The 24,643-nt window shown below is 51.4% G+C and overlaps 2 protein-coding genes across 3 annotated transcripts; both read left to right on the forward strand.

Moving 5' to 3' along the window:
* The first annotated feature begins 683 nt into the window (after positions 1–683).
* Positions 684–8,812, forward strand: ppm1na (protein phosphatase, Mg2+/Mn2+ dependent, 1Na (putative)). 2 transcript variants are annotated; one of them, XM_006627706.3, is made up of 5 exons: positions 684–1,877; positions 5,098–5,215; positions 5,848–5,959; positions 6,393–6,456; positions 7,615–8,812. In XM_006627706.3, exons 1-5 carry the CDS (start codon positions 891–893, stop codon positions 7,642–7,644), a joined length of 1,311 nt encoding a protein of 436 aa, XP_006627769.3. In that variant the 5' UTR covers positions 684–890; the 3' UTR covers positions 7,645–8,812. The 2 variants fall into 2 exon arrangements, with proteins under 2 accessions (XP_006627769.3, XP_069043808.1); XM_069187707.1 differs by lacking the exon at positions 7,615–8,812 and having other exon boundaries at positions 6,393–6,510.
* Positions 8,813–9,269: 457 nt separating this feature from the next.
* On the forward strand, positions 9,270–17,995 carry LOC102688960 (amino acid transporter heavy chain SLC3A2). Its single transcript, XM_015340888.2, has 10 exons — positions 9,270–9,588; positions 11,459–11,829; positions 11,919–12,089; positions 12,411–12,538; positions 14,344–14,421; positions 14,990–15,045; positions 15,245–15,443; positions 15,561–15,695; positions 15,786–15,890; positions 16,477–17,995. Exons 2-10 carry the CDS (start codon positions 11,460–11,462, stop codon positions 16,843–16,845), a joined length of 1,611 nt encoding a protein of 536 aa, XP_015196374.2. The 5' UTR covers positions 9,270–9,588; position 11,459; the 3' UTR covers positions 16,846–17,995.
* The last annotated feature ends 6,648 nt before the right edge of the window (positions 17,996–24,643 follow it).

Below are 24,643 nucleotides of genomic sequence, written 5' to 3' on the forward strand. Positions count from 1 at the left end.
ATGGCTGGGTAGGATGTTCCATACTCCCACAACCCTCTGTGAAAAGAAGTGCTTCCTGCTGTTGGTTTCAAATACACTTCTACATAGTTTTCACTACTGTCTTCTGTCTCAAGATTCACTGTTGGTTCTTAAGACGTGCCCTGGGTTGACTGTCGGTGACTCTGAGGATTTGTAATCCTTTTATCAGTTCCCCTCATTGTCTTCAACTCATAGTCTTCTTTGATTGGAACAGGAAAATAAAATTGTATTAATGATGTAAATCTGAATCTTAGTATTTAGAGCAGACTTTACCCGAATCAGAGGGGCACCAGTACTTGAGTTCTATAAAGTATACCATATGCAATCATTACTTAGTGAATATAACCTGACATCTGTAACCCTAAACTGATCAGTGGTACAAGAACAATTTGAATCACTTTCACACTCATCCTGATCTGCCTGGAGCGGGCCAGCTGGTTCTGTGCGGTTCCGTATGAAGTCGAGCCCTGGCCAGGCCCCTGCAGAGTGACCCATATGCAAGCAGGTCTAATGGAGATTACAAAACACATCTCTTCTTGGGAAGTATTTTTAGCCGATTATGGAACACCGTATGTTTTAACCTGCAAATGGGAAAGTCTCTCATTAATCTGTGCTCATTAATCAGGCCGCGGATTAACGGGAACAAAACCGGAGGGAGGGAGCGTGGGAGAGGCCTGACTACAGCCCAGGGGACAGAAATAGGCCGGCCAATCGGGCGGCTCCGAGCTGGAGCTGCGGGTGAAGAGGACGCGGGGAGCGCAGAGCCACTGCTGTGCTGCAGGGAGGAAGAGAGGAGCAGGAGGACACAGGAAGAGCAGCAGCAGCCACAGGCCAGGAGGAAGAACAGTGCACTGGCAGGGGGGACAGGTGCCATGCTGGCGGCGAGGCGGGTGCCCAGCGAGGACTGGGAGCGGAAGATGCCCCAGATGACCTCTTTCGTACGCCTGCTGGTGAAGGAGACGGAGAAGATGATGTCGTACTTCTTCAAGGGAGGGGTGGTGGGGGACAGAGACGAGGAGGAGGACGAGGAGGCTTTTCCCAGCCCTTACCTGGAGAGGCCAATCCTGGACAAACACCTGGAGGAGGGGCCTTCCGCGGGGGGCATCGTCTTCGCCCTGGCCAGCGTGCAGGGCTGGCGGGCCCAGATGGAGGACGCGCACGCCTGCGTGCCCGAGCTGCCCGGGGAGCTGGCGGGCTGGGGCTTCTACGCCGTGTACGACGGCCACGCGGGCAGCAGGGTGGCGCAGTACTGCTCCCGGCACCTTCTGGAGCACATCCTGGCCACGGGCGCGGTGACTCCGGACGAGGACAAGGAGGCCGTGAAGGAGGGCATCCGGGAGGGCTTCCTCAGCATCGACAGGCACATGCACAGGCTGGGGCGCAGAGAGGGCTGGGACCGCAGCGGCTCCACCGCCGTGGCCACCATGATCTCGCCGCGGCACGTCTACTTCATCAACTGCGGGGACTCGCGGGCCGTGCTGTGTCGGGACGGGTCCGTGTGCTTCTACACCGAGGACCACAAGCCCTTCAACCCGCGCGAGAGGGAGCGGATCCAGAACGCAGGCGGCACCGTCACCCTGCAGCGGGTCAACGGCTCGCTGGCCGTCTCGCGGGCGCTGGGCGACTTCGACTTCAAGGAGGTGCAGTGGAGGGCGCCCACCGAGCAGCTGGTGTCGCCGGAGCCCGAGGTGTACGAGGTGGAGCGCAGCTGCCGGGACGAGTTCCTGGTGCTGGCCTGCGACGGCGTCTGGGACACCATCGGCAACGAGGACCTGTGCGCCTTCGTGCGCAGCCGGCTGCAGCTGTCCAGCAACCTCAAGGACGTGTGCGGCCAGGTCATCGACCTCTGCCTCTACAAGGTCAGTCCCCGCCCCAGCACCGCCACCGGAGCACAAGGAAAGTCACCGTCGTGGGTTAACACAGACGCAGGCCCAGGGACGGGCAGAACCAGAACCAGAACCAGTTACTGCCCCGCTCTCACACTCCAGCGTGTTTTAAAGTCATTGTGAATGAAACTGTATCAGAAACACTTGTTTCATGTTTTCAAATGCATACAGAGACATCATTGTAGAATTATTAGATTTAAGTCTGTTTGATGGGACAAGACTTTAGAACTACAGAAAGGTTTTGTCGTCAAATACAACTGTTAAACATTGAATTGCACGCACACATGAAAATGAGCTGCATATTTCCAGTTCCAGTTAGTAGATAATAATACACTCAACTGAGGATTTCTGGGAAATAATTTGCATCAGAAACAATCAAGCATTTTTCATGATTTGCAGTAGTTTACATTTTTTCTACAAATATACAGACCTGCATGCACTATGATCTATGGGGATAACTGCTTCACACATGGTCAGATTAGCTGCAGATTTACAGTTAAAACAGCTGCAATGAGAAAACACCATTTGGCCAGAAAGACTTCGAAGGGAGAATTTCTCTGGAAGCACAGTTCTGCTCTCTTGGGTGATGCCTGAGATGTTGTGTTCACAATGACAGATCTCAGCTCAGCGGAATTACGCAACACAAGAGGCAGCCTGCTGGGCGAGTCACAGCACTTTCTATAATCACACAGCAGTGAAAGCATTCATAATCCCACATGAGGTAAGCAATATGCATGCCTGCAGAATTCACACCTACTTGCGCAGTCCTTTCAGACTTACGTATGGAAATGTCCGCTGGGTAATAGGATAGCAATGTATAACTGCCCAAGGGAGACAAGCTTTCAGTTTCACAACTGGATACCAGTGGGCTCTAACCCTGCTCACAGCCAATTAATTCCACAGTCTCTTGCCAGTCGGACAGGTACTGTGAACGTTCCTCAGCTCAGGCACACCTGACACTTCTTTCCAGCTGTGTCACACTTGGATTTCCTGCTGTGTAGAAAGATTAGCGCAGCAGAGAAAGTTGTCTGTACGTAAAAGTTTGTGGTCCTCTGGAACAAGCTACCCGGTAGATCCACTCCTTTTTTCTGGATGAGATCCTTAGATCAATTAGCTTCTAGCAAGGAAAGATCTAGATGGGCTGAAAAGCCTCCTGTTGCCTAGACATTTGCTTTGCCTTCTCTCCTGTTACCAGGGAGAAAAACGACAGGCTGCTTGTCTTTAACTGCAGAGCAGTTACCAACAAAACCCTGGAGCCCCTTCTGTATGCTACTGGGGAAAACCAAGCATGGTCTTTTATGATATTCTTTTTTATATTTTGCTTAATTTGCAGCATTGCCTCATTAACTTCCTTAGACGTAGACATGGCTAATCGCTGTCACTAATGTGGCTCTTCAGTGGCTCATTAATCTCCATGACGGAGACAGTCTGCCTCAGACTGGGGTAAGGAAGGGCACTGAAAGCAGTGAATTATAAATGACTGTAGTGTGTTCCTCAGAGCTGGGGTGTCACAGTGCACACATAACAGACACATCATCACAGCTCAGCGACAATAAGGCTAAACCAGTGCACTGTGATCCACGTCCCTCTCGTTAACTGTTCCTCAAGCAGGACAGCGCAGTAATGCAATGCTGCTTTTTCCAAGAATGAGCCCGATCACTGCTATTGCCTGTCTCTCGAAGAGTACTGCAAACAAATAATACCCAAATCCTGCCCGGCCAGCGATCTGGAGGGGCTATTTCTGTCTCTAAGGCGGCAGATTAGGGAAGGGAGTCTACGTGTGGCTCGGATTAATGACGGTTTCCCAGAGTTCAAAGGGATTTGCTAGCACACAGCTTGCGGAGCAGCAGATCAGATGCAGGTAGACATGACGACCAAGGAAAAGCCTGTGGGACAGCAGGGAGGATGGCCCAGCTAACTCTGGAAAAAATACACACAAAACCACTGGCCCCACCACAGACCAGCTGAAATATTCTCAATGGAGAAAGGGCACCTTGATTATTTTGTAATATCGATCCTTGGCTTCAGACAGCATTTTTCAAGCTGACTTCCTGTACTCAGTGACCCTGAATCCCTTTGTGAACTCTTGGAATCTGAAATACTGGTCCCACCTCTCTGAGAAGACATTCTGCCTGTATTGACAGCCTGCTGCGAGAACCAGCTTGGGCTGGTAAAGAATGTTTCTCAGTTTGAGAACTCCTGCTACTTTGAAGAACTGCAATTTACTGGAAAAGGTGCTGCCACCATCTGCCCCGTTCTCTCTACACAAGCTTCAGGAAGGAAGACCTGAACATCATAGAGCACGGAACTGCTCAAGGACGAGAAGGGCAGGGTGTCAGTCTAAAAAGAAAGAAAAGATTTTTTAATTGAATCTACAGAATCTACAGGCAGGGGCAGATTAACAGTGTTTTTAAACAGTGAATTAATAATCAATTAAATTAGGTGGTTTGTGCCTCCACAAAACCCAGGTAAACCTTTAATTTAATTAGTGTTTAGGACAAACGAAACCGGAAGAGATTAAGGCTGACTGACATCATCAAGTCCAGAACAAATCTGAAAAAACATTTCCATGCATCAGCATGACCTCTTCCAGCTCAGGGCAGTTAAATGTTGGTGTTTAATCTTGCAGCTGTTGGTGAACCATTCAATTCCAAAGAAACTCTTATTTCTTTCCTATGATCAGTGACTCGCTGTATCCGGCTGGCTTGATGTGTTTTGAGAAGAGTAATAATCTCATTTCCTATTGTGCCAGCAGTTTGAGGAATCCTTGTCTCATTCTGCTGATATCGGAACTCACGCTGACCCCACTCTCACTTTGAGCAGAAAGAACTTTGAGCTTCCTAAGAACCTAAAGACAGGCCACAGATGAAAAGAGGCTGTTGAGCCAGTCTATCCCATTTGGTTGTTAATTAGTAGCTAACTGATCTGAGGACCTCATCTAGCTATTTCCTGAAAGGAGCCAGTGCACCATCTTCAATATCATGATTTGATAGCTTGTTCCATACTTCCACAACCCTTTGTGTAAAGACTTTTCCCGTGACAGTCACTTGCAAGTCTTTCTCTTCCTTTGTGAAAAAGTCATCACCCTGCATGACTAAATCAATAAAAACTGGAAGTGAAGGGCCTTAATTCTCTAGGGTTGAAGCAGTCGGCTCCTTGCGGTAACTCTGCTCACTGTGTCCTCCTGCTACAGGGCAGCCAAGACAATATCAGCATCACGCTCATCTGCTTCCCTGGCGCCCCCCAGGTGTCAGCGGAGGCACTGCAACGCGAGGCGGAACTGGAGGAGCTGCTGGAGAGCAGAGTGGCAGGTAAGAGAGGGGAACCCACGTCTGTGGGTGTCATGAGTGTTTATTAACTCCATCACGAAATCACACACAGTGGAAGGACAGCTCCTTCAGCCCAGATGGAAAACTTTCACTCAGGGTTAAGATATTATATTAGATATTAAATATATTAGATATTAAACATTCACTTAGGGTGGAGCAGTGGCACTGTGGCTAAGGATCTGCACCTGCGGCCGGCAGAGGAATCCTACTCTGTTGGGCCCCTGAGCGAGGCCCTTAACCCCAACTGCTCCAGGGGCGCTGTACAATGGCTGACCCTGCGCTCTGACCCCAAGCTTCTCTGTCTGTCTGTGTGTCTCATGGAGAGCAAGCTGGGGTATGCGAAAAGACAAATTCCTAATATAAGAAATTGTATAGGGCTAATAAAGTGATCTTATCTTATTAGGTCCAACGTTCATACCCATGGTGAGATGTTTGCAAGGCATGAAGGTAAAGAGGAAAAGCTTGTTATCAGAACACCACTTAAACACACACACGCCAGTTCACATGACTGTACTGTAATTCCTGCCTGGAAACACTCTGGGCAAGGCTAGTGCACATTAGGATTATTGCCTACTGGGGGCGCTGACTGCCCTCTGTGTCCCCGCTGTGCGCAGATATCTTCGAGGAGCAGCACGAGGAAGGGCTGCCAGACCTGCTGTACGTGATGAAGTACATGTCATCTGAGAGGATACCAGGGCTGCCACCTGGAGGGGGCATCACCAGCAAGTGAGTCGGGCAGCACGCCGGGGAGAGAGGGGGAGAGGCAAGAGACCAGGCCTGGGGAAACCGCAGTCTAGATGCACTGGGATTCTCCATTCCAGTGATGGAAATAAGACTCCAATTGCACTGCAGTTTGATGCATTTCAGCTTTTCTAAGTTGCAGGTTCTTAGTCAGATAGTACTGATGGAGCAGAAAGTGAATGCGTTTGCACTGCGAAGACGGTCTTTTCTGCACCTTTCAACCATGCGACTGACAGCTATAAAGGCAGGGCTTCAGAAAGCATGAGGACCTCTGTCTCAGTCGAGGAGGACGAGGAAGCAGCAGGGAACTCTGCGGCTGGCAGAGCCGGAGGTCTCAGGGGAGAGGGGGCTGAGCTCGGACCCGCGCAGGGCCGGAGTGTGAGTGGGTGGACTGATTGGCTTTGTCTTCCGCCCTCAGGAGGAACTGCATCGCTGCTGCCTATTACAAGCTGAGAGAAGAATACACACCCAAGGACACGCTGGTAAGCTCCTGGACATCTGGATCTCACCTGGAGAGAACAACCTGAGGACACTGACACCACTGTCTCTCCCTCTGTCCCTCACCGCAGACCGACACCACTGTCTCTCCCTCTGTCCCTCACCGCAGACCGACACCACTGTCTCCCCCTCTGTCCCCTCACCGCAGACCGACACCACTGTCTCTCCCTCTGTCCCTCACCGCAGACCGACACCACTGTCTCTCCCTCTGTCCCTCACCGCAGACCGACACCACTGTCTCTCCCTCTGTCCCTCACCGCAGACCGACACCACTGTCTCCCCCTCTGTCCCCTCACCGCAGACCGACACCACTGTCTCTCCCTCTGTCCCTCACCGCAGACCGACACCACTGTCTCTCCCTCTGTCCCTCACCGCAGACCGACACCACTGTCTCTCCCTCTGTCCCCTCACCGCAGACCGACACCACTGTCTCTCCCTCTGTCCCCTCACCGCAGACCGACACCACTGTCTCTCCCTCTGTCCCTCACCGCAGACCGACACCACTGTCTCTCCCTCTGTCCCTCACCGCAGACCGACACCACTGTCTCTCCCTCTGTCCCTCACCGCAGACCGACACCACTGTCTCTCCCTCTGTCCCTCACCGCAGACCGACACCACTGTCTCCCCCTCTGTCCCCTCACCGCAGACCGACACCACTGTCTCTCCCTCTGTCCCTCACCGCAGACCGACACCACTGTCTCTCCCTCTGTCCCTCACCGCAGACCGACACCACTGTCTCTCCCTCTGTCCCTCACCGCAGACCGACACCACTGTCTCTCCCTCTGTCCCTCACCGCAGACCGACACCACTGTCTCTCCCTCTGTCCCTCACCGCAGACCGACACCACTGTCTCCCCCTCTGTCCCCTCACCGCAGACCGACACCACTGTCTCTCCCTCTGTCCCTCACCGCAGACCGACACCACTGTCTCTCCCTCTGTCCCTCACCGCAGACCGACACCACTGTCTCTCCCTCTGTCCCCTCACCGCAGACCGACACCACTGTCTCTCCCTCTGTCCCCTCACCGCAGACCGACACCACTGTCTCTCCCTCTGTCCCTCACCGCAGACCGACACCACTGTCTCTCCCTCTGTCCCTCACCGCAGACCGACACCACTGTCTCTCCCTCTCCTGTCATTCCAGTTCCACAGCGGATCAGAGGACTCCAATTAGCAGGCAGTTCCCACAGAAAAGCAAAGTCTGAAGCCTGAAAAAATCTCCAAGGAAGTGACCTCAAACTCTGCTCTCTTTGCAAAGATAAATGGAATTAAAAACTTACTGTGGTCACAGCAAAAAGCAAACAAACAAGGAAAGGAAAAGCTGGAATATGGATTTTACCTGTACCCTCCATGAAGATTTAAACAAAGCAAAAAGGAGGAGAGGATTGGGGTAATCAGCAGGCTAAAATGCTTACGCCTGTTTCAAAATGAGGTTCTCTCTTCTTAGGAGGAATGGAGATGATTTGAGCACCTGACAAGTAATTACAAGTGCTGTGGGACTCTGCAAATGTGTCTCAATAACATTGTGACTGGTGCAATGTACTTAGTGAGGCCACAAAAACAAAATGATTAAATTGGGTTTAACCATGCATGGCTCATTGCAGACCCCAGGCCCTCTGCAGCCAGGCGTTGCAATTTTCCACATTTATGTTTTAGATGCATAGAAAATAGCAACACAATATCCAGTCTTCACATCGGGCGCTGAGCAATGTTAGTGTCTCTTCCCAACCTGTAATAATGAATACCACAGCCACACAGGGTCAGAGGGCGTGATCTGACACAGAGCAGGTCACAGCGGCGCAGTCACTCTGCACTGAGAGAGAGGCTCTTGACACAGGCCCACAGGCCTCCGAGTCTGCAGGGACATTGAAAATGGAGGGTTTTCTAAGCTTCTGAGAAATATTTATCTGCAAAGAAGCAAGGCTATTGACAGGGAACAAACTGTTGCTTCTAACAGTTTCTTCTTTGTTGAATCTGAAGACCTAACCCCTTGTTCACATGACTAGACGCAAGTGACAACAGACACAGGACCTTCATGCCTGCAGGTCCACAACCAGTTACTTGGTTTTGTCTTAGAATGTACTTTGCTGCCTTATCATTTGGAACTGGAAAAAAACGTAAATATTCAATAACATACTCTAAATCGTACAACATGCTGTAGAAAGTTCGACTGTGTTGTACGGCAAGGACAGGCAATTTACATTACATCGAATTTGGAAAATGAATGAGATTGTTAATTGGTTAATCTGTATAACAGACATGCCGGGAATTACACGTCTTCCAAACACTGTAATGTTAATGTTTCTCCTTTGGGAGCTGTGCTTTGTTTTTAATAAATGAACACAAACATACTGCGGTGTCTCTTTCTTCTGAGAGCTGAAGTATTTCACAAGGGGTCACACCTCAGCCCAGGATTCTGGCAGTAAACTGTCTAACGCGCTTTAGAAAGTGACACAAGTGGGACCAGAAACAAGTACTACAGGATAGGAGGGAAGTGAGTGAATTCAGCAAGAAGAAAAACTCAGAAATTCAAAGAAACAAGGCCAAAGAAACACACTTCTTCATCAGAATATCGTCCGTGCCCAAGGACTGCGCCAGTGTGCGTTTGTCTTCTCCAGAGTGAACTGAAGTCTTGAAGAGTCTCCTGGTCACTCAGATCTAAACCCTTGGCCAGGTGCAGTCCACACTGGAGTAAGGGCCCTTACGAGCAGTAAAGAAAGTGGCACCCACTCCTGTCTCACCCTGCCCCCGTCTCACCCCGCTCCCACATCTCAGGACAGCGGGTAAATGCCTGCTGACCCCTGTTTATTTTTGAGCAGTTCCCATAACCCGAGCCTCTGTGTGAGCAGCTGCTGCAGGCCCCAGCAAGAGCAAGACCTCCAGCTGGACTATCACAGGCTCTCTCTCTGCGCTCGTGCTGGACGGAGACAGCAGCTCCAGAATGTATCACAGGGGTGTGGCTGCAGGTTGCAGCTCTGTGTAAATTCAACCGGCCACCACTTTGAGGCCAGAGGGAGGACCAGTGCTGGGAACAGCAAGAGCGGGGGAGAAGGAGACCAGCACCAGAGCAGAAAGGACCAAGAGGAAAACCCAGCTACAGGAAGCAAGGAAATCCAAGGTAAATGTCATTGTTTCCTAGTGGCTCAGGTAATTACCTGAAACTGCTTGCAGTGCTCTGCGGTTCTGATGAAAGCCTGGCAGACGACACCGAGACCTGTGCACACTCTCACATCTCCAGAAAGAGGGGACTCTGCCCTGTTTTCTTCTAGCTTCTGCACCTAATCAAACTTTCAAAGCTGTGGCGTTTGTCTGCTCTGCCGCTCATTTTATTGAGTTGCATTACTGACTGTCCAAGTGAAGAACTGCATCCATCACTGTTCTGTCCATTTGACTGCCTCCACAGTGTGTAAGGGTGTGAATACAGACTGAATTAAGCTGAATTCCTGATCACTGATGGAGGCGAACCCATCGCGTTTAGCACCGAAGACAGATTTAATTAGTTTTACATTTCGTTCTTTCACATAATCGCGCAACTTCCCGATCCAACCATTTTACCAGAGTAAGTTTACACCCGATCCTCAGTGTGTGAAAGGTTTTCAGGCAGTTAGAAGACTGAAAAAGTCGCCTTTTGTTTCCGGTGTCGTACCCCTGAAAATCCGATTCGGAGACCCTTGAATCTTCTCTTCCACTGAAATGATTTCTATGAAACGCGTCAGGACGGAAGATGCTCAAGGCTTTTTGTGGGCTCCCTTTCGAGTTCCCCTCCCTGTCTTACGTAAAGACAACTTGTAGCGGTACAGTTTGTGCTGTGTTGGTAGCGGGAATGCTTTACACGACTGAAATGCCAAGCAAACACATGAACTACACCGAGAAGCCAGTTTGAACCCACAGGAACTGTGGGCTCCTCATCCGCACCGATACAAGCGAAGGCAGGAACAGGCGCTCTGAGCCGTCGGTATCGCGCAGATTTCCAGGAGAGAGACTGAATCGGGCACCTGTAACCACGCTCAGGTGTCGCACGGTCATTAAAAGGGCTAGAAGGTGTAAACTAAGCTATTGTCCCTAAAGCAATGCCGTTCGTCGGCTGGTGCAAGAGCTACGGAAAGCTGTGTTGGAAGAACAGGCTGTTAGCAGCAACACAAAGAAACACTGGTCTTACCCGAGCATAGGGGAGTCCAATAAAAACATACAGTCAAGTAAAACATACCGCGTCAGTTAACAGGAAACTGTTACTGTTTAATCTGGAAACTCATTCAGACTTAAAAACGACAAGTGGAAATATTGTGATCGACCGTTTTACAGCAGCAGTGTGAGCGCCGAATTCCCACCTGCTCAAACCGCGCTGCGGGACGCGCTGAAATACCGTACTCCTTGGTAAGGGCATCAGCGCTTGTACCTGATGTCAAATGAGGTTTTTGTACTTAAATGGAAACGCGAATTCAAATGGAAAAAAACGCCCACACGAACGTTATTGGTCGATATGGGATGTCTGACCGCATTAAAGGAGGTCGGGAGTCGCGGGACCGCGCGCCAGGAGCGGTCTGACACAGGTAACCCGCGGCAGAGGCGGCGGCGCGCATTCAAAACTGTTCGCTTGCAAGGGTCGGAACTTACAGCCGTCATCTACACGATGTATAATGATATAGATACGTGGCGCTAAGCTACCCGAATAATGAGTGTTAAAGACCGCACGAAATCTAATAACTGATATTAGAAGTGTGTCGTACTATATAACAGCGTTATTAGAGTGTTAGGCATCGATACCTTGAACTATTTGCTTTATTCATCGCATGGCAAGCAACGTCGCCCCTCGCCCACTGTACATCAACACAAGCGCCTCTGTTGCACCGCAACGCTCGCTGGTCGCGCCGCGGCCGCCCGGAGCGGAAGGAGCGTCTTGCCGTCGCGCCGCCGGGAGAAGAGCCGAGCGAGCTGCGCTGCTGGAGTGGCGATCAGCCCCTGGGGCCTGACTGTGTTTTGCCCCGCAGGATGACCCTGCCTGCGGATGGTGCACCTGGCTGCAGCAGCGCGTCTCTGGGGGGCGCTGTGTGTGGGAGCCCGGGGGTGTCGGAGGGGTGCCCTCTCCTCGGGGCCGCGCCGGAGCTGCGCCGGGAGCCCCTGAGCCAGGTGGAGCTGGAGAGGGAGGCGGGGGGGCCGGTGTGGCGGGCCCGGCGGGCCCGGTTGGTCCTGCTCTTCTGGCTGGGCTGGCTGGCCATGCTGTGTGCTGCCATCGCCACCATCGCCCAGGGCCCGTGGCCCCGCGCCCCGCGGCGGCCCTGGTGGCAGGGGGCGCTGTTCTGCCAGCTGCAGCCCGCCCTGTTCCTTGACTCGGACCGGGACGGAGTGGGCGACATCAAGGGTAACGCGGCCGCCTGCACCAGGAGAGGCACTGCCTCTGCCCGCCAGCTCTGGGCTACAGTCTGTGCCTGTCTGTGCTTGTGCCCGCAGGCCTCCAGGATGGTCTGCCCTACCTGCGGTCTCTGGGTGTGAACGCCCTGCTCATCGGGGGCCTGCTGCCCCGGGGGGAGCTGGGGTCCGTCTCCAACCTCACCCACATCAACCGGACTCTGGGCACCGAGGCCCAGTTCCAGGAGCTCCTGGCCCACTGCAGCACAGCGGGTAGGCGCGGGTGGCGGGGTGGCACAGGGGCACCTGCGCCGAGGAAGAGACGCAACCGGCATGCACCCACAACACAGAAGATGATTGTCCAACACAGACATTGTTTGGATTGTTAAATCTTTGGTTTAAGGAGAAAAAGAAATGACCTGGTTTAGAATGAGCAGTATTTCACCTCGTCTTCACCTGTGCCAGACGGTGAACAGCCAGCTCTCTTTTCAACCCCAGTCAGGTGGAAACACCTTCGTCTCCTCTGAGCCCCACAAAGAGCACAAGGGGCAGCGCTGCATGTGGGAGTAAAAACTCTCTCTCTCTACGGTGCAGGCGTGCGCGTCTTGCTGGATCTCTGCAACGTCTCCCTGCCACATGGAGTCAACCTCCCTGACGTCTCCCGTATTCCGAGGGACGACTCCAGGAGAGACGGGCTCCCAGTGCAGCTTGGCGCTCTGAAGGTGAGGTACAGGTCCCCCTCCTGCCCTCCTCTATTCAGGAGGAAGTCTTCACAGACAGCTCCGGAAATACCTGGACTACATAAGGATTCTAACATCCCAAAGCTGTGACCTGGACTGTCATTAACACTGCTCTGAAAAGCTGCCATTTCACCCCTATTAAAAACATGATGTTAGATATAACTTTCTAATGAACCTGGATCAGGCCTGTGCCGTGTCCTGGGCTGTGAGACGGTCCTCTCTCAGGCCTGTGCCGTGTCCTGGGCTGTGAGACGGTCCTCTCTCAGGCCTGTGCTGTGTCCTGGGCTGTGAGACGGTCCTCTCTCAGGCCTGTGCTGTGTCCTGGGCTGTGAGACGGTCCTCTCTCAGACCTGTGCCGTATCCTGGCCTGTGAGACGGTCCTCTCTCAGGCCTGTGCTGTGTCCTGGGCTGTGAGACGGTCCTCTCTCAGGCCTGTGCCGTGTCCTGGCCTGTGAGACGGTCCTCTCTCAGGCCTGTGCTGTGTCCTGGGCTGTGAGACGGTCCTCTCTCAGACCTGTGCTGTGCCGTGTCCTGGCCTGTGAGACGGTCCTCTCTCAGGCCTGTGCTGTGCCGTGTCCTGGCCTGTGAGACGGTCCTCTCTCAGGCCTGTGCTGTGCCGTGTCCTGGCCTGTGAGACGGTCCTCTCTCGGACCTGTGCCGTGTCCTGGGCTGTGAGACGGTCCTCTCTCGGACCTGTGCTGTGCCGTGTCCTGGCCTGTGAGACGGTCCTCTCTCGGACCTGTGCTGTGCTGTGTCCTGTCCTGTGAGACGGTCCTCTCTCGGACCTGTGCTGTGCTGAGTCCTGGCCTGTGAGACGGTCCTCTCTCGGGCCTGTGCTGTGCTGAGTCCTGGCTTGTGAGACGGTCCTCTCTCGGGCCTGTGCTGTGCTGAGTCCTGGCCTGTGAGACGGTCCTCTCTCGGGCCTGTGCTGTGCTGAGTCCTGGCCTGTGAGACGGTCCTCTCTCGGGCCTGTGCTGTGCTGTGTCCTGTCCTGTGAGACGGTCCTCTCTCGGACCTGTGCTGTGCTGAGTCCTGGCCTGTGAGACGGTCCTCTCTCGGGCCTGTGCTGTGCTGAGTCCTGGCTTGTGAGACGGTCCTCTCTCGGGCCTGTGCTGTGCTGAGTCCTGGCCTGTGAGACGGTCCTCTCTCGGGCCTGTGCTGTGCTGAGTCCTGGCCTGTGAGACGGTCCTCTCTCGGGCCTGTGCTGTGCTGTGTCCTGTCCTGTGAGACGGTCCTCTCTCGGACCTGTGCTGTGCTGAGTCCTGGCCTGTGAGACGGTCCTCTCTCGGACCTGTGCTGTGCTGAGTCCTGGCTTGTGAGACGGTCCTCTCTCGGGCCTGTGCCGTGTCCTGTCCTGTGAGACGGTCCTCTCTCAGATCTGTGCTGTGTCCTGTCCTGTGAGACGGTCCTCTCTCAGGCCTGTGCTGTGTCCTGGCCTGTGAGACGGTCCTCTCTCGGGCCTGTGGTGTGCTGTGTCCTTGCCTGTGAGATGGTCCTCTCTCGGACCTGTGCCGTGTCCTGTCCTGTGAGACGGTCCTCTCTCAGATCTGTGCTGTGTCCTGTCCTGTGAGACGGTCCTCTCTCAGGCCTGTGCTGTGTCCTGGCCTGTGAGACGGTCCTCTCTCAGGCCTCTGCTGTGCCGTGTCCTGGCCTGTGAGATGGTCCTCTCTCGGACCTGTGCCGTGTCCTGACCTGTGAGACGGTCCTCTCTCAGATCTGTGCCGTGTCCTGGCCTGTGAGAGGCACCTTTCTGACGCTGTGTTGTGTTGCCTGTGTTCTCTCCCCAGAGGGCTCTGCGGGTGTGGCTGGAGAGAGGGCTGGCTGGGTTCACAATATGTGACACGGATCCATTCTATTCAGAGCAGGTATGGACAGGAATAAGGGCCACGTTTCTGTGGTTTTCAACACCATGTTCCATTTTCAGTTCTTCTCTCATTTCCTGTGGTGGATTAGAAAAAGTCTTCAATGATTCTCCGACTGAGCCAAGGCAGATGCAGGGATTCTGGATTTAGGATGAGAGAGGCAGTTTTCCTTTCAGCATGGAACAGACCCTAAAGAAGATGTTTAGCGTGGAAAACTTTCAAGTCCTCTAGTTCAAAAATTAGAAAACAAATCGTTAAATCACTCTTGATGGAGCCGTGGCAGCTCAGACAGCAGGGGGCGTCCGGCTCCTAACCGGAAGGTTAGGTACCTGGGTTTATCCTTCTGGGGGTAACAGGCTGGCCGGAGCGTGCTGCTGACCACATCACCCCCACCTCCAGTGTCGGATGGTTGAGAAAAATGGTGGCTCTTGCCCCCCATTGCCCCTGGGCCTTTATGGCCCGAAAAGGGGACCCTACCTACCTACTCCTAAGGATATGATCTACTCCCAGCTCCCGGTGAGACTGGAGCAGGGGGCCGGGCAGCTCGTTGTCACGTTCCTCTGTGTTGCAGACTCTGCAGGAGTGGAGAGACGAGGTGAAGCGCTTCAGCTCTGAGGACAACGAGAGGTACTTTCGGCTGCTGTGATCTGACCCAGGCTGCTGGATTTTTTATTTATGATTTTGCTCTTGCCTTTAAAGGGCAGTTCATAACAATGTGGTTTTGAAAGTAGACAATTGTCTTAATGTGTGTGCCTATTGGCTCTGCACATGGCAGTGCAGCTGATGCGCTCGTCTGTAAGCCCTGCCCATGCTGCGCTGCGTGCAGGATCGTGGTGGTGTGGCGCGCTGACGCCGCTGTGCAGTCCGTGCTCGGAGACCCAGGCCCAGCAGGAAACAGCTCGTTGGCTGATCTCACCGTGCGCCCCCTTCTGCCGACTGCGGAGCACAACCTCACCGAACAGGAAGTGGCCGTCGCCGTGGAGACCGTGCTGCAGAGGCCGCAGGAGCCGTGGCCTGGCTGGACGGTGAGCTTGGCAGGACCGTGACGTCATACCTGCTGTGTGACACGGTTGGGAAGCCTCAGTTCTCTCAGTGGTAGGGAAGCCGCTCCAGACTGATTGTGTGGAGGGGCTGTGTTTCAGATGGGGGCTCCTGCAGTGGGACAGCTGGCGTCCGAATCGGGGGAGCTGCAGAGACTCCTCACCGTCCTGGTCCTCACGCTGCCCGGCACGCCCGTTGTCCTCTACGGAGACGAGGCTGGCCTTGGCCAATCGAAGGTGAAGTCGGAGCTCAATATGGTGCCCAGTGGAGAGGAGGAGACAATCACCTAACCTCCCTCTTTCTCTGTCTCGCTGGCATCCCTGAAGAACGGCACCACTGATGCCGGGCTCACCGCCATGGACTGGGGCTGTCTGCCAAGATCCGGAGAAACAGGAGATTGTACAGGGGCGCCATCGGTGGATTCAGTGGAGGTGAGTGGAGTCTGGAGTTTTTCATCTTCTACTGTCACTCATACTGGATGACGCACGTCAACCAGGGATCAGCAAGTGTGGCCATCACACTGAAAACTGGAAATACTGTTGGAAGCACTTCTTTACACAGAGCCTGGAACAAGCGAACTGTAACTGTCTGTGTTGCTCAAGCCAATACGATTGCGTCCTTCAAGGAGGGCTGGATGAGATTGTCAGATCCATGTGTTCCTGAAAACCAGATGAGCTAGATGGGCTGAATGCCCTCCTCTCATGTGCAACCCTTCTTGCGGATCGAGTTCTTCAGCTCAGGTATGCGGGGACACCACACTGGTGCAGCGAGTCAGGCCCTGGTTTCGATCCGCTCCTGCCACACACAGCCTGGGCGAGTGGCAAGGGCCTGCTGCCACAGGGGTTCGAGGGCTCCTGAGAGTCCTGGAGCGCACAGTCACCCTAGCAGTGTCCCCCTGCGCGATCAGCGCTAGAAGAGGGGCACAGTCCCAGTGCTCACCCAGACTCTGCTCGGGGAGTTTGGGTTTGCCTGGCGGGGGAGCTGCTTGGTCTCTGAGCTCTTCCTTCTCGTCCGCAGGGCCGGAGGCAGGCCAGGTGCTCCCAGCTGCAGCTCTTCCGCTCCCTCAGCCACACCCGCTCGCGGGAGGGCGCCCTGCTCTTCGGCAGCTTCGCCCCTCTCCCCAGGTCCCGCGTCTGCTCCTCCCCCTCCTGCTCCGTGCTGGGGTTCCTGCGCTCGTGGGCCTGTGTGCGTTTCCTGGTGCTCCTCAACTTCGGCCCTGGGCAGGGCCTGCTGGAGCCGGGGTGGGCCGCCAGCCTGCCCCCCCGCGGCGTGGTTGTGGCCAGTTCGGGGATGGACCGGCTCGGGGCGATCTCTCTGGAAACACTGTGGCTCGCGCCGCAGGAGGCCGTGGTCATCAAGCTTTTTGAGCCCAACAGTTTCTCCTAAAGCACAGCCCCTGACAGTCCAGGAGAGCACGGGCTGGGAACAAACTGGGCTTGCTGGTTTAAACTCCCACCCAGCGGTGACTCAGAGTTACCATGGTTTCACTGTGCTTTACCACACGTAAATATAACTTTTTATAAGTTTATAACTTATACTTATCTTTTTCTAAAGTAAATCATGAGCTCATCCTTGTGTAGGACCAGGCACAATGCAGTGACCCCTCTAAAACCTTGGAGATTCCCTCTAGTCTCACTGGGGTTCCCCTATTACCAGCTGCCCGGCGTGGAGCATTGCTCTGAGCTCGCTCCTGCGAGTCTCTCTTTCACAGGTCAAGTTTTTCTGAATGGAGGCTATGAGCTGCTTCACCTGGGTGATTCCCTTCTTGAAGCCGAGGCCCTTTTGTGTTCACTCGCACCCTCACTCATTATAGCGCAGTCAGCCAACAGTTATTAAATCTGCGTCTTTGTAAAAGACACAGCAAGAGGCACATGGGAATACTTTTTTATTTTTCCATGTTTCAGATAGAATTTTTTTCCACCTGCACTTCCTAAGTGTCGATGCTGCGTCAGCTTTGCTGAGTGATTCAAGCTTTGCTTTGATTTGAACGGTCAGGCAGAGCCAAGTGAGGTCAGAGGGGCTGGTCTGGAGAGACTGCACCACTCACAAGAACCACCAGGGGGCAGTGGCAGCTAAAAAATAGCAACAGCCACAGAGCGCTTCTGTTGAAAACAGCCCTGTTTATCAACTTCCCCCCGAATTTCTTAGAAAAAAGGACAATAAATTTAAACGGCTTAAATCCGAACCTAGTTATGATTAATTGGAAAAAGGAAATACTTCCCTGTAGCACTGTCTACTGACTGCATGTTTACACTACGAGTTACTACTGTATACTCCATTTAATCGAAAAGAACAGTTGAGCCAGTCAACCATGTTTCCTAGCATTCTTAAGGAATGAGGGCCTGTGACTGATGCTTTAATTAATAAATCGTCCCAAGATGAAAACTGTCCATGACAGGAGGCTCTGCTTTGGAGGAAATGCTCTGTAACTAATGACACTTCGCTGCACAATAAAAGGATGTCTGACACAGGGATGAGTTCTCCTGGAGTTTGGTAGTTGTGCCTGTTGAGGTCATTAAACAGCCTTGTTTACACACCCAGGGCCTCTTGCTCCTGTTCTTTAATAGTTCTCATGTATCTGAATGGCTCCTTTCAGTCCTTTGAAATGAGTTAAAAATATTTAGAGTATTTTTAAAGTTCTATATTTTGGTGACCGAAACCTGAAGCTGCTCTGCTCACACCTGAGGAGGGTTTGGTTCCTCAGCTTTCAGCCGCCTCAGGACCGCAGTGCCAGCAGTCTGTCCGTGTCCCTGGCCTGGGCCAGCCTACTTGTTCCAGCTCTGCATCCTGGCGGGGATTTGGGCAAATGGAAAGAAAACGGCTTGGACAAAATGGAAAGGATCTCTGAGTCACAGCTCTGTGTCCTCTGAAGGGAATTTACTTCTCCTGTTAGAAATGGTTCCTGCAGTGAACACACTCAGTAATAATTTGCTTTCACATGTACCAGATGGTACAGACAGTAAGTTAAACATCAATAGGAGAATAACATTGCATTTCGAGACTAGGTTTCTAGCATTGGAAACCGGCACACTTTTTGTGCATGGGCCTTCCCAAAATAACTTCCCTATTTGCACCACAGCCATTGACACTACTATATGCACGGAATTTCACTGGTAGTTAGAAGGCCGTTCACGTCTTCTCCGCTGGTTTAAAACACAGCCAGCCTTCAGACGCTGCTTGCTTGTCTTGGTGCATTGCAAGAGAGCTTGCCAGCAGTCTCTGGTCCTCGACAGCCTTGCACAAGCCCTGTGTGCCTCAGCAAAAGACTAAACGCATCTTTCCTGACTGATGTCTCATCAGCAGCAGGAAAATGCATAACCTTGAACCACAAAGCAGTAATACTGCAGCTGGAAATAAGAATCAGGTTCCTGCTTTGGCAGTGACACAAACGTGCCTGCAGGAGTAAACAAGTAAAGGTTCATTCCATGCTGAAAAGGGAAGAGCCATCTTCTTCCACACCCGAAGATGGCTCCACAGCCGAAACGTTTCTTTTCTTCTCTTTTCAGCAGGGAATAAACCTCAAGGCTGCAATCAGATGATCTCTGTCATGTGAAGTCAATTAAAGTGAAAGAACCATGTGTGCTTATGTAGGGGGGCCGGTCACTCCACTTGGACAAAGGGGCACTCAGGCCTGGACGCAGCGCATGTGGGTGTGATTTCTCAGACCTGTGATCTCCAGCTGTAGCCTGTTTTCTGAGCGGCACAGCGAATACAGCCCTCGTCCCAGCTTTATCACTGAGGGGGGGGATCTTGATTATTTAAATCAAAATAAATTTTATTTCACACTCAACATCTCACAATAAGTACACGCTCATGCAAAGTCATGCAATCTCTGCTACATTACAACAGTTCTTAAAAGGAGTGCTGCACGGCAAGTGTAGCACAGCAAAAGCAAAGTAAGTGGTGTGAGATCATGGTGACGGCGCAGTGAAGCACAGAGAGTTATGGCATGATGCGTCCAGACTGTGGTAAACCACAAGCACACAGTTAGTGCCCGAGGTCTGTGTGGTAGACGAGGGCGCTGAAGGTGGGTGGCTGGGAGCTGCAGACAGGACAGTATTGCTGTTGGGGTGAGAAGGAATAACTACATTCCCATCCCATGATCCTCCACACCGCCCGGCAGCTGCGAGCGACAGGGAGAGAGGTGAGGAGATGTGGGAATGAATGCGGAGACAAGGAATGCACTCAAGGGGAAAACTTGGGGGAGGAAAAGGGGCAGCTAGAGGGCGTGGGGGGGGGTGGGGGTGAGGAGAGGGAGTGTGAGTTTCGTGCGGAGTAACCCGGCTCACCTGAGCCATGATGCTCCTTCCTGCCATCACATCCCACCAACCCAACCTGGGAGCTTCATGTCTTTCCTGCTGGTTTAAGTGGGCTTTTAATCCAATTCTGACCTGGTGAGTCACTCCGGATTTCTCGGAGCACCTGGTCAGCTTCCTGCTGCTGCTGGGCACGAAGGCTGGAATAGGCTGAGTCAGCAGACACAGGGCTGTGCGTGATTTCTCATTCTCATGCTCTCCTACCAGCACATTTTCGTCAACACTGATCCTAGGGGGATGCCAGCTCCGTCCTTGTGCTTTTTCATAGCAGTTGCCAGGAAACCATTTTTTTCATCAACTGCAACAACAATAAGGCTTTTAATCAATGTAAACGACTTCATGCAACGCTCTGCAGACGGGAACGGGGCTCACATGACGACTGTCTCAGATCACTCCGAGTCCAGCGGTGAGAAGGTCTCTCGTCGCTCGTCCCCGAGTCTGGCACGGCACAGCAATCCGAGTCTGTCCTCCCGGCTCTCTCATTCACAGGGACCCGAGGAATTCAGAGGAGAACACCTGCAGACCGTGGCAGAGTTTCGTGAGGTTGTGAGGAGGTGTGAAAGTGGCAGGCGTGTGCAGGAGCAGCTGGCTCGGGTGCGCTCTGTCCGGCCTGCAGGCAGGCAGGTCCACCTGCGTGAGGTTTTGCATCATTATCCCTAGATATGGGCTTCAGAAATCACACGTCTGGAACTTGAGGGCAAGAAATGGAGTCCCAGTAAAGCATCTTCTGTCCCCCTTACCTTGGTTTTTAGAGGGAAGGGAGTGGAAATATTTCAGAGCAATGGAGAATGCCGACACAACTGCAGATGTTTTACAAACTGAACATCTGTTTCCAGTTTGTGTTCGCAGCTTTGCTCCATGCTGGTGACATCACAGCCAATCCGTTTTCCCGCCCTTCTGTCAGTCTGCAGGAAGAGAAGCAAAAAACATCATCTTTTGGCAAACTCCTCTTCAATACGCTACGCCTCCGCAGTATTAAACCTTTTACAGATGTTACTTAAATCCTTTTCTAGGAGCTGCTAGTTCTAATCACACTATTGATAAAGACACATCACGGAATGACTGTGAGGTGTCATGGCCCCTCAATGTCGAAGGACTGGCTGCTGTGTCACCGGATGTCTCGTTTCTTTTTTCCCTCTGAATTGATCTTTTCTGCAGTTTATTGACAATTGTTCCTCAGAAGTGGGTAGACGAACACTGATTGAGTTCTACACAGAGCGGCCACCAGAGGGCACTATTCAACCAAACGCTGTCTGCAGCATGCCTTGTGCTGATAGCGGAGATGCCTCGATGTTTTCCTGGACAGTCAATGAGCTGTGACTGGCAACCATATTGTGGTGACATTGACATTTCATTGCCAGCAACTACTGCTGCATTCTGTATTGTTGTGCATTTGATAAATATACTTTGATTGATTGTTGTCATTAAATTACTTAAATCTGGAACTTTTAGTTTTAAATACTGCTATATTTTTTGCTGCCAACTCAACTATTACAGCCTAATACACTGGAACATTTGTCCATACAACCTTCATTTTGATGTCAAAGACTCTCTCTTAGTTGGGATTAGGGTCAACACACCAGGAAAACCCCATAATGGTATGATGTTTCAGTCTATTCCTGTTTACTAAGGAGCCCCTGATTAAGTTCAGAACAGAAGGTGAGTGAGAGTCTATCCCATGACATAGTTCAGGTGGGGAGCAATACTTGTGCATTAAGATCTTGAATATACCACCCCTCAGCACATCTGTCCTTCTCCTCAACACAGCCCCACCCCTCAGCACATCTGTCCTTGTCTTCTCCTCAGCCTGGCACAGCTGTGCAGAGTGTCCAGGCCCTGCTGTCACTATGGTTTTGATTTAGACTTGCAATGAAATTTTTAATGCTCCCTGATAACCATTTTGAACCATGACCAAGCCTTCCTGCCTGCCTGGATTTCATTACCTAACTGTCATGGCCCAGTGACTTCAGACCATGTCCCAGAGGTCTCAGTAGAGAGCTGTAAATAACCCAGGGCTGTCAAGAGTGCTATGTCACACATCTGGCCCTTTGGAGCACAAAATAAAACATTGTCAGGGCCTCTGGTTCTGAGTCACGCAATGTTTGTGAAACGGGTGGAGGAGGGCGAGGTGTCTGGGTCAGTTCCAGGCCGGGTGGAGTTGGGGTGGCGGTTGAGGACAGATGACCACAAGCGCTGTGTACTAACCTCGGACCCCCAGCCCCCCCACCTCAGACTGGTGTGGCTTGCCATGCCAGAGTAACACTGGAAGGAGATCGCATGAGTTAAGCCCCCTCCTCCCACATTTGTTGGCGCAACAGAACCCCTTATTTCAGATCATTATTCCCAGAAATTGTTGTGCAATCATTGATGTACTTATAACATATGTGAAGTGTTTTTCTAATGAAATACAATGATATCAGCCAGATCTCTTAGTGAAATCCTGTCAAAGATTGAACTAATATCTTGACCATTCTGTTGCATTATTTACTTGCTTACTTTCCTTGCTGTCAATAATAATATAATAATAATAAACTTTATTTTATATAGCGCCTTTAAAGGTGGCTTCTCAAAGCGCTTTACAGGATGACAATAACAATAAATAAGAAGACTACAACAATAAATAAGAAAATTTCACAAGACAGGACACAATTATAATTACAACAATACAACAATAACAATAGAGGAGACCGTGGAAGATGGTATTAAGAAGAGCAGAGGGGTGAAGAATGGAAGCAGTTAAGTAAAGGCTTTTCTGAAAAGGAGGGTTTTGAGTCTGGATTTGAAGGAGTTTAGAGAAGGTGACTCTCTAATATCCTTGGGCAAGGAGTTCCAGAGCTTGGGGGCATAGCAGGAGAAGGCCCTGTCGCCCATACAATGTAGACGGGCTTGGGGGACAGTAAGGAGGGCAGAATTTGAAGAGCGGAGGTTGCGAGGTGGGGAGTAGGGCGATAAAAGTTCAGACAGGTATTGAGGTGCCAAGCCATGTAAAGCCTTGTAGGTGAGCATGAGGATTTTAAAGTCTACGCGGAATTTGACCGGAAGCCAGTGCAAGGACTCCAGGATAGGAGTAATGTGAACACTTGCACTAGATCTGGTCAGGATTCTGGCTGCTGAATTTTGGACATACTGCAGCTTGTTCAGAGTAGATTTAGATACCCCAGGGAGCAGAGCATTGCAGTAGTCAATTCGAGAGAATACAAATATGTTGATCAGCTTTTCAGCCACAGTTAATGATAGCATAGGGCGTAGTCTTGCGATATTTCTAAGGTGAAAAAAAGATGTTTTGACAGTATGCTGTACATGTGGGTCGAATGTTAAGCCAGAATCGAATATAACCCCAAGGTTTTTCAATTTTGATTGGAGCTCAAGTACAGAGCCATCTACAGACAGGGTTACAGGACTGGCTTTACGAAGTTGATGGGGGGTACCAATAAGCATGACTTCAGTCTTGTCATAGTTAAGATGAAGGAAGTCAAGCTAACGTAAGTATCAGTCCTCACTGTGATATTAATGCAGACTGAAGACCACACCATGGTTTGATCTGCATTCCTATTTCGCAAAACAGCAAAGAAAAACAACAAATGATGCCTGGAGTGAGAGGATCTCAGAGGATTGATAACTACAGCTGGATTAAATGTTCAAAATTGAAGAGGTTTAGCTGCTTTGCATTGTACAGTTATGACAGTTGCCTGAGACAAGGAATCTTTCTCATTGCTCTTCTGCTCTTTCTAAAGCTGTAATGTCTTTTCTGTGTGTGTTACCCAGATCAGCTATGCTTAGCTATGCTAAGTCACACACCTGAGATGCAGTAAAGCTATGCGTCTCTGAGGAAAAAAGTTTCCAGAAAAAGAATCAGCCAGACTCTGGCTAACAGGGGCTCAATCTTCCCCCTGAGAGGTCCTTCTGGGGATCAGCATGGCTGAGGTTCACCTGACGAGTCGAGCTGTGGAGCAGGAATCGCTGATGCTCTAGTCAGCTGCAGAGCCTTGAACAGAATCCCTGCTCTCATGTCGCCCATTGTGATTGATAGGAGTACACCCAGATCTGTAGACCCAGGAGGCCAACAGCACTTCTGAACTAACATCCTGAGCCACCTGGCACTCTGAGGTTTTCTGGAAGCATTTTGTCTGGTTTATTTTTCCATTACGCAAATGCCTTGTCTCAATCCTTCAGGCAAAGCTAGGGGAAGATGTGAGCTACCCTGCATCCATTTCAAGAAGACAAAACAAAATCTATTCAGTTGCAAGAATCTCTGCAAGTACTCCAAACACAGTACACCAGCCATCTGGACCTATGAAGGATTATCATCAGACAGGGGCATCAAGAAATACCCACGTATGGAAGTGACATGGAATTAAGACGTGATTCTTAAGGTTTCTGTGACTTGTAAAAGACCTACTACATTATAAAGAGCACTCCCTTAAAAAAGTGACATGGTTTTCCACAATGAGTTTGTGTCTATGGTACAACAATAAGACTGTGTCTGTGCCTGCTCCATTTTGTGCCTGGTGTTTTTGTCACAGCTTCATTGCCTCTGTCTCAGATTATTTGATCTTTTTTTCAGCTCTGCAGAAACAATGCTATCAAAATGATCTCCTCATTTCAGAGCTACTTGCTAAGTTATTTTAATGAAACGCAGAATTTAATTTTAAAAACAGGAAACAAAGACTGTTTGAAAGTGATACTGTGTTCTCCTGTGCTGAATGCCACCCTGGTTGCTGTATTTCCCATTCCTGTTTGTTACTAATGCTTTAAGAAAACAACAGCTCGCTGTTCTGTGTGCTGGCCAGAGCAGCTGCAGTCACCTGGACTGCTGGTTCTGTTTACTAGATCAACCAGTAAACACATGGGCTACCAAACCCCTCTCG

This window comes from Lepisosteus oculatus, chromosome 3 (genome assembly GCF_040954835.1).
Source record: "Lepisosteus oculatus isolate fLepOcu1 chromosome 3, fLepOcu1.hap2, whole genome shotgun sequence".
Classification (NCBI taxonomy): Eukaryota; Metazoa; Chordata; class Actinopteri; order Semionotiformes; family Lepisosteidae; genus Lepisosteus; species Lepisosteus oculatus.